General features: G+C 49.0%; 1 protein-coding gene across 1 annotated transcript in view; it reads right to left on the bottom strand.

The window, feature by feature from the left end:
• Nucleotides 1-10036, bottom strand: part of SLC38A10 (solute carrier family 38 member 10) — an 86031-nt gene that overhangs the window by 70268 nt on the left and 5727 nt on the right. The window contains exons 3-5 of the mRNA XM_018568730.1: nucleotides 6002-6047; nucleotides 4206-4299; nucleotides 2243-2386 (exon numbers count right to left, since the gene is read on the bottom strand). Of these exons, the coding sequence (XP_018424232.1) occupies nucleotides 2243-2386; nucleotides 4206-4299; nucleotides 6002-6047 (284 nt within the window). The remainder of the gene's footprint in view (nucleotides 1-2242; nucleotides 2387-4205; nucleotides 4300-6001; nucleotides 6048-10036) is intronic.

Below are 10036 nucleotides of genomic sequence, written 5' to 3'. Positions count from 1 at the left end.
GGGGGGGGGGGAGCTTTGCCTGCAGATGTGTATTGAATAACATTTTTAGATCATTATAAAGCTTCAGCTACCTGTATCTCTAGATCTCTGCAGCTGTCCTTACGATACGCATTTTTTCTCATAAGGCAACCGAGTGATTCCGAGTTTTTGCATTATGAGCGCAATCTGAATTGTTTGGGTAACGCATGGTGCTAAGAGCAAGTTCATTTATTGATCCCCGCCATCTGTGACCGTAGCCTTAAGGTTATTAAAAGATACACAATTTCTAATTTTAGACTTAAAGCATATTTGTCTTGGAACTGGCTCAGCAGTATAAACAAAACTTTGATCCCGACCTTACACTGTCCTTCCCCAGCTTGTCCATTAAAAACTCAAGAATTATATAACAGCAATGCAGACTGAATATATATATATTTTTTTTTTATTAGGGATGTCCCAATACTGATACTAGTATCGTTATCGGTACCGATACTGGGCATTTTCAGGAGTACTTGAACTCCTGACAATGCCCCGATACTACAGGCCGATGCCAGCCTTTTACATGTTTAAAACGGATTGGCTGTTGAGGTCCCGCATTTGTGTGGACCAAGGCAGCCTGCTAGGGACCTGCAGGTACCCGTCCTTTGCGGTGCCTGTCCCGCCCCACATCTCCTTCTCCTCCTTCCCAACGCAGACACAGCCAAGGACAGCCCTGCACTTAAGAAACAGTCCCGGAGTCAGCAAAAGACCGGCACCTGATAGTTCAGCCCGTCGCCCATTCGTTCAGCCTGGTGCCCGCCCGCAGAGCCCCACATGCACTCTGGCCACATCTATACACTCCCCTGGTGACATGCAAACGCAGCCTTGGTGACATCTGTACGCAGCCCTGGTGAAACGCAACCCTAGTTACATCTGTACGCAGTACTGGTGACAGCTATACACTCCCCTGGTGAGACGCAAATGCAGCCCTGGTGAGACGCAAACGCAGCCCTGGTTACATCTGTACACAGCCTGGTGAGACGCAAACGCAGCCCTGATGTCATCTGTACACTTCCCTGATGAGATGCCATCTCAGCCCTGGTGATATGCAAACACAGCTCTGGTGACATCTGTATACAGCCTGGTGAGACGCAAACGCAGCCCTGGTGACATCTATATGCAGCCCTGATGAGACGCAAACGCAGCCCTGGTAAGAAACTGCCTCTAACTTTATTTATTTACTGCCTCATTAGCCTGTATTGTTTTAGAAAAAATGTCACGTGTCCCTTTAAGAAAAAGTATCGGTAATTGGTATCAGCGAGTACCTGAGGGAAAGCACTTGTACTTGGTCTTAACAAAATGGTATCGGGACATCCCTTATATACAGTGGGGCAAAAAAGTATTTAGTCAGCCACCAATTGTGCAAGTTCTCCCACTTAAAAAGATGAGAGAGGCCTGTAATTGGCATCATAGGTAGACCTCAACTATGAGAGACAAAATGAGAAAACAAATCCAGACAAATCACATAATCGGCTGATTTGGAACAAATTTATTTGCAAATTATGGTGGAAAATAAGTATTTGGTCACCTACAAACAAGCAAGAGTTCTGGCTCTCACAGACCTGTACCTTCTTCTTTAAGAGGCTCCTCTGTCCTGCACTCATTACCTGTATCAATGGCACCTGTTACATCACTGCTCTAGAGGAGATCTGCATGGAGGAATGGGCCAACATACCAGCAACAGTGTGTGCCAACCTTGTGAAGACGTACAGGACACGTTTGACCTCTGTCATTGCCAACAAAGGATATATAACAAAGTATTGAGATGACCTTTTGATATTGACCAAATACTTATTTTCCACCATAATTTGGAAATAAATTTGTTCCAAATCAGCCGATGTGATTTGTCTGGATTTGTTTTCTCATTTTGTCTCTCATAGTTGAGGTCTACCTATGATGCCAATTACAGGCCTCTATCATCTTTTTAAGTGGGAGAACTTGCACAATTGGTGGCTGACTAAATACTTTTTTGCCCCACTGTATATATTTTATTAAACAACTTGTTTGGCCCAAAGAGCCAAAACCAGAGAAGATGAATGTATTTTCTGTTTGACAATTCGCAGTCACAGAGAGAGTACAAGGGATGATGGGATATAGAAGAGATTTGTATTATATCGAGCACTTGCAGAGAGGAGTACTTTTCCAACCCGGGTTCAGCTGCAGCTACTGAGGAAAAGGAAACGATGCACATTTGGCATGACAGAGCTTTAACTTTCACACTCACCACAAACATGAAGACTGTGTAGAAAATGAGAGCCATGGCACTGAAAGACTGGATGGAGGCCATCATGTTGCGCTGAAGGCTAAGTGGAAGAACGATGCACAGTGACACAGCGAACAGGAGGAAGATCCGGAAACCTTCTGTCACCTACAAATATGGATATATAAAAAAAAAAAGAGAATGCAATAATGGCAAAAAGAAGTAACAGGGGAACACTTTTCACACCACTAGCACATGCTCGAAAGATTAGCCCACTCAAGAAAGTAGTTTTGGGTGCAGAACACAAGCTAAAATCAACCTACCCCCCGCACTGCAAGGGTTAAATGCTGGGAAATGTTCTTCTCAACCCTTGCAGTGGGGCTACCCCAGCACTGCAAGGGTTAAGTGCTTGTTTTCGTCTAGGGTGTAAAATAAAAAAATAAAAAGTTATACTCCTCACATTAATCACAGCTGAATGTCTATTAGACCGGTCCCTGAAGCCCCCCCCCGCTCCAGCAGTCTAAAGTCCCTGAATCATCAGGTCGAGTCCACAGTGTATAGGACATGAGAACACAGAGGGAAATCCATCTCTGCAGTGCAGGAGGAGCCAGGCTGCCTGAAGCGCTCTAGCAGCCGGGTGACTAACTTTTTTTTTTTTACACCCTAGATCAGGGGTAGGCAACCTCGGCTCTCCAGCGGTGCTAAAACTACAAATCCCATAAGGCATTGCAAGCCGCAGGCATGACTCCCAGAGGCAGTAGCATGATGGGATTTGTGGTTTCAGCCCAGCTGGAGAGCAAAGGTTGCCTACCCCTGCCCTAGTTGAAAACGAGTGCCTAACCCTTGCAGTGTGGGGGTAGCCCCCACTACAAGGGTCGAGAAAAACATTTCCCAGAGTTTCTTCAAGTGACTCAAAATCAGAGTCTCCGCAGCCAATGGCTCGGAAGCCGCTAAGGCCACGGGTAATTCTGATACAGATTCTGCTTGAAGGTGGCGCAGTGGTGACTTCTGCAATCAGAGTATGAAAACAACTATCGCTTCTCGGTCTTTCGGCTAAGATCAAGTGTAGTATCTGTTCTTATCCGTTGTTATCTGTGCCCTTATATAGGGTTCTCTGTCTCCTCCCACCCAGGAGGGGGTCTCTCTTCGGGAGGGCCCCCCTGCCTAGTACTGTGAGGGACCTGTTTCGGCAGGTCCCCAAAGGATCGGGGTCCGCCGGCCTTCGGGTTGGTGGACCAACAGTCTCAACCCCTGTCAGGAGCCTTGCGCCCCCGGGGGGTCGGGAATCTACGTCCCTTCTTTATTGAAGGGCCTTGCACCCTTGTGCACGTTTTTGTGTGCCGTGATTTCACGGTTCACTTTTTTTGTTCACAGGGGGAAGTTTGTTTAGATGCACATCCACGGGCTTCGGAAAAAAAAAAATATATAAAAACAACTAGGTAATTGGGGTCATAAGGTCCTTCATGGCCGTGGTGAAAACCCCAGCGGAGAGGGCCCAGCCACACCCAATTGAGCGAAGAGATTCAACTAACGGAGGACAATGTGATTCTAGGCTGCAGACACTGACATCGTGAGATGGAGGCCCCCCAGTACAGTGGGACTGTCACGTCTTGCAGCTTGGCATCAGGGGGCATCCCTGACCTATTTGCTTTCCCTCTCCTTTGGCACTGCATGAGCTCAAGGGTGGCCAAACTCACAGAAAGTTCACGAGGGAAAAAGTCCAGTCATACAGCCAGAACATGTGCTTCCACTTAACAACACAAGGAGCTCAGAGGTTCCAGCTGCAACGTTATTATCAGCGTGCTCATCCAGATATATACGCCCAGAACCGTATTAGAAAATGAAAATTATTTCCCCTTTAGTGAAATGTACAGAAAATGGGGCAAAGCAGCAACGTGCCGCGTTCATTACAAAATAGGGTTCTCGCTGTCGTTTTACCGAGACCCTTTTACCTCCTTTTTGAAGTGTTCCTCTTTAACAAACTTACCTGAAGGCCAAGCAAACGGGCAAAGAAAGAGGAGCCGAGGTCTCCGATTACAACGTAGAAGGCGATGCAGGTCCCCAGCATCAGTCCGATCATACTGTGGGAAAGAAAGACAATATTAAAGCAGAACTCCAACTTTGAGTGTAAAATAGTAATTGCATCTGTAATGACCCCTCCTGATCTGGTGTTCATTTTCCCCTCATGTCCCCAGTCTGTCTGTAAATAGACCCCTTGTCTATTTAATAGCATTATTTAGATAGTGTTATCTAAATAATGCTTAGGACTGCAGATGATTGCTCTAGTTCCGGCAGTGCGACAGTAAGGGGTCTATTCACAAACAATGTGCAGAGCCATTCACCCTGTGAATGTTCGTTCTGTCTGAATAAAAGGTAAAAACTAGGGATGCACCGATACCACTTTTTTACGACCGAGTGCGTGTACCGATACTTTTGATCAAGTACTCGCAGATACCAATTACCGATACTTTTTCTTAAAGGGACAGGTCACATTTTTTCTAAAGCAATACAAACTAATGCTTTAAGGTCACTTTCTTAATATTATGATTCATGAGATGACGAGGGAGCATGACGCCGGCTTCCCGGCCAATCAGAATGCCGGGCGCTGCGTCATTACACGGCGCCCGGCTTTGCTAGCTTCCTGACCAATCGGGAAGCCGGGCAGCGCGTCATTGCACGCTAACCGGCTTCCTGATTGGCCGGGAAGTCGGCTCCATGCTCTCTCATCACAAGTGACGAGAGAGCATGGAGCCGTTTCCTGGCCAATCAGGAAACCGGGCAGCTTCTAATTATGCGCAGGCCGGCTTCCTGATACAGGAAGTACTTGTGCTAGGTATCGGAGCATTTGGGCGAGTACGAGTTCTCACCCAAATACTCGGTATCGGCACCGATACTAGTATCGGTGTTCTTATTATATGTTTTCTTTTCAGGGCAAATGTAATACCGCATTGTGGCCACTAGATGGAGAGAGGGAGCATAAGCAATAAATATTTATGTCCTATGCTCCTCAGCTCCCACTACTGCCCATAATGTGGTATTACATTACATTCAACCTGAAAAGAAAGCTTGGTCAAGGACCACCCCAGCCTGTGGTGGATAGTGAAGAAGTAGTAACACACAGATTTCTTTCTTTGAGGGTCAGTCGGGCCAGGCAATTCCCCACCCGCAGCTGCACGTAAACAAAAGAGCGGGTTGCTCCGACGTCATTGGCCATAATTTGGCTGCATTTGGTCAACAGCGTTGACCTAATATGGCCATATAGGGTCAATGATGTCGGCACAAGCATCCCTTTTTTTGGTTTATGAGCAGCTGCGAGTTGGGGAATGCCCTGGCCCACAGCTGATTTGGTGGGTAGCCCCATGTCCCTTCCAGGTTTGGAGGAGCCAAGGTCTAGACCAGGTTCAGTCTGAACCAGCTCATTCCTACTGGTCACGTGACCACTGCAAATTGGGAGGAACAGAGTTTTAGACCTGCTGGCCCTCCTCTTCTACTGTGATCACATGACCAAATGCCTAGACCTGACCTGCTCAAGATGTAACCAGGAGAAGCATTTTCTATTACTCTTCTTTTTTGGCAGAAGTCCCTGCCCGCAAGCTTCTGGGTGGTGGGAGGTAACTGGATCCCCCAGACACAGAATAGAACAGAATTGTGGTCTTTGGATAACCACAATTCTATTCAGAGGCTTGGTATTGAAGCCAACGACAGCCAAGCAAATAACATTTTATTTAAGTGCCTGCATTGCCCTCATGACAGGTTCCCTTCACAACGAATCTCAGTGCTCACCTTGTCTCCACCAGCATTTTCCCAGCTTTTCCGTAGGCATGAAAGGCTACAAGAGAGGAGGAACAGTAAATATTTTTTGCACGGCAAAGGCAAAATACACAGAAAGATCAAAAGAAAACGCACGCATGCCTGCGATTGTTGTGTCATGTTCCCATCCGTCCTTCGCACACACACAGTACTATTATTGTGTTGTCACAGACCAGCTCCCCATCAGATGTGGGATTTCAGATTACAGCCGCGCGAGTTATTGCACACGAGACCGCGGCGGTAATAAACTGGTGCAATCTATAGATCAAAGCAGCTGTACAGTAAACTGCGGTGTGGCCGCCTTCTGTCCGTTCTGACACCGTGCCACTGACGGAAGCATCCAGCCATAAACTTGGCGTTCAGAGCCGTACGGGAGGGCGAAAATAAATACAGGAGGAAATTCAATGCGAGTCGGCTTGAAAAACACAGACTGCTGAAAAACCTTCTTATATCATTCCCGGGTTTCATATAACGGACATTGCACAGAGCGCCATACAGTACAACGGGTCCACTCACATCAGTCCCTGTCCCCCAAAAGGAACAGACTAATGTACCCCTCACACTCGTACAAATATTAGTGGAAGGATGCCAATTAAAGCTGGACTCTGGCCAGGGACACCAGACCCATCCAGCTAAAAAACACAAATCAACTGGCCCAACACAGATTCAGGTAAGTAGTCATGTGCTGCGCCATGTCCCTAGTCTTCTATACTGCAGTGGAAGGATCCTTGTTTAGATGCCAAGGTCACCACATCATGAAACATTTCTCACCACATGGGTCCATCAGCAGGATCTTCAAAGGGTCCTGAAGACTCCAGCGGCGGCATGATGATGTCACAAAAAGAACAGTTGGCAGCGGGTTTGGGATACAGTGGTGGATCACCATTCTTCACTCCCGGAAGAAATACCACGGGGTCAGAGCAAGATGGCCAGGGACACCAGACCCACCCAGCTAAAAAACACAAACCAACTGGCCCGAACACAGATTCAGGTAAGTAGTCATGTGCTGCGCCATGTCCCTAGTCTTCTATACTGCAGTGGAAGGATCCTTGTTGAGATGCCAACGTCACCACCTGATGACATAGACACTTCCCACCACCTGAGTCCATCAGCAGGATCTTCAAAGGGTCCTGAAGACTGCAGCGGTGGCATGAGGATATCACAACAAGACCGGTTGGCATTGTGCTTGGGATACAGTGGTGGATCACCATTCTTCACTACAGGAATTGCTTTGGTTTGCATGGGGATAGGCTTGGGTGGGTTGGTTTGCATGGGGATAGGCATGGGGGGTTACATTGGTTTGTTGGGGGTTGGCTTGGTTTGCATGGGGATAGGCTTGGGTGGGTTGGTTTGCATGGGGATAGGCATGGGGGGTTACATTGGTTTGTTGGGGGTTGGCTTGGTTTGCATGGGGATAGGCTTGGGTGGGTTGGTTTGCATGGGGATAGGCATGGGGGGTTACATTGGTTTGTTGGGGGTTGGCTTGGTTTGCATGGGGATAGGCTTGGGTGGGTTGGTTTGCATGGGGATAGGCATGGGGGGTTACATTGGTTTGTTGGGGGTTGGCTTGGTTTGCATGGGGATAGGCTTGGGTGGGTTGGTTTGCATGGGGATAGGCATGGGGGGTTACATTGGTTTGTTGGGGGTTGGCTTGGTTTGCATGGGGATAGGCTTGGGTGGGTTGGTTTGCATGGGGATAGGCATGGGGGGTTACATTGGTTTGTTGGGGGTTGGCTTGGTTTGCATGGGGATAGGCTTGGGTGGGTTGGTTTGCATGGGGATAGGCATGGGGGGTTACATTGGTTTGTTGGGGGTTGGCTTGGTTTGCATGGGGATAGGCTTGGGTGGGTTGGTTTGCATGGGGATAGGCATGGGGGGTTACATTGGTTTGTTGGGGGTTGGCTTGGTTTGCATGGGGATAGGCTTGGGTGGGTTGGTTTGCATGGGGATAGGCATGGGGGGTTACATTGGTTTGTTGGGGGTTGGCTTGGTTTGCATGGGGATAGGCTTGGGTGGGTTGGTTTGCATGGGGATAGGCATGGGGGGTTACATTGGTTTGTTGGGGGTTGGCTTGGTTTGCATGGGGATAGGCTTGGGTGGGTTGGTTTGCATGGGGATAGGCATGGGGGGTTACATTGGTTTGTTGGGGGTTGGCTTGGTTTGCATGGGGATAGGCTTGGGTGGGTTGGTTTGCATGGGGATAGGCATGGGGGGTTACATTGGTTTGTTGGGGGTTGGCTTGGTTTGCATGGGGATAGGCTTGGGTGGGTTGGTTTGCATGGGGATAGGCATGGGGGGTTACATTGGTTTGTTGGGGGTTGGCTTGGTTTGCATGGGGATAGGCTTGGGTGGGTTGGTTTGCATGGGGATAGGCATGGGGGGTTACATTGGTTTGTTGGGGGTTGGCTTGGTTTGCATGGGGATAGGCTTGGGTGGGTTGGTTTGCATGGGGATAGGCATGGGGGGTTACATTGGTTTGTTGGGGGTTGGCTTGGTTTGCATGGGGATAGGCTTGGGTGGGTTGGTTTGCATGGGGATAGGCATGGGGGGTTACATTGGTTTGTTGGGGGTTGGCTTGGTTTGCATGGGGATAGGCTTGGGTGGGTTGGTTTGCATGGGGATAGGCATGGGGGGTTACATTGGTTTGTTGGGGGTTGGCTTGGTTTGCATGGGGATAGGCTTGGGTGGGTTGGTTTGCATGGGGATAGGCATGGGGGGTTACATTGGTTTGTTGGGGGTTGGCTTGGTTTGCATGGGGATAGGCTTGGGTGGGTTGGTTTGCATGGGGATAGGCATGGGGGGTTACATTGGTTTGTTGGGGGTTGGCTTGGTTTGCATGGGGATAGGCTTGGGTGGGTTGGTTTGCATGGGGATAGGCATGGGGGGTTACATTGGTTTGTTGGGGGTTGGCTTGGTTTGCATGGGGATAGGCTTGGGTGGGTTGGTTTGCATGGGGATAGGCATGGGGGGTTACATTGGTTTGTTGGGGGTTGGCTTGGTTTGCATGGGGATAGGCTTGGGTGGGTTGGTTTGCATGGGGATAGGCATGGGGGGTTACATTGGTTTGTTGGGGGTTGGCTTGGTTTGCATGGGGATAGGCTTGGGTGGGTTGGTTTGCATGGGGATAGGCATGGGGGGTTACATTGGTTTGTTGGGGGTTGGCTTGGTTTGCATGGGGATAGGCTTGGGTGGGTTGGTTTGCATGGGGATAGGCATGGGGGGTTACATTGGTTTGTTGGGGGTTGGCTTGGTTTGCATGGGGATAGGCTTGGGTGGGTTGGTTTGCATGGGGATAGGCATGGGGGGTTACATTGGTTTGTTGGGGGTTGGCTTGGTTTGCATGGGGATAGGCTTGGGTGGGTTGGTTTGCATGGGGATAGGCATGGGGGGTTACATTGGTTTGTTGGGGGTTGGCTTGGTTTGCATGGGGATAGGCTTGGGTGGGTTGGTTTGCATGGGGATAGGCATGGGGGGTTACATTGGTTTGTTGGGGGTTGGCTTGGTTTGCATGGGGATAGGCTTGGGTGGGTTGGTTTGCATGGGGATAGGCATGGGGGGTTACATTGGTTTGTTGGGGGTTGGCTTGGTTTGCATGGGGATAGGCTTGGGTGGGTTGGTTTGCATGGGGATAGGCATGGGGGGTTACATTGGTTTGTTGGGGGTTGGCTTGGTTTGCATGGGGATAGGCTTGGGTGGGTTGGTTTGCATGGGGATAGGCATGGGCGGTTACATTGGTTTGTTGGGGGTTGGCTTGGGTGGGTTGGATTGCATGAGGATAGGCTTGGGTGGGTTGATTTGCTTGGGAATAGGTTTGGGTGGGTTGGTTTGCATGGGTATAGGCTTGGGTGGGTTGTGGATGTAAATGTTATATCTGGATACATTGTCACCACAAAATAATTTCAGCACACAGGCCTGCCACTGATTTAAATCAAACCGTCAAATATTTGGCTAATAAGAGGAATATCTCTTCTCCAGCCGAATACACTTCCCAATTGTTTGCTGAAGTAT

The sequence above is a fragment of the Nanorana parkeri genome, unplaced genomic scaffold (assembly GCF_000935625.1).
Source record: "Nanorana parkeri isolate BGI_ZX_2015 unplaced genomic scaffold, ASM93562v1 scaffold1237, whole genome shotgun sequence".
Taxonomy (NCBI): Eukaryota; Metazoa; Chordata; class Amphibia; order Anura; family Dicroglossidae; genus Nanorana; species Nanorana parkeri.
This window is presented reverse-complemented; position numbering and strand designations above follow the sequence as displayed.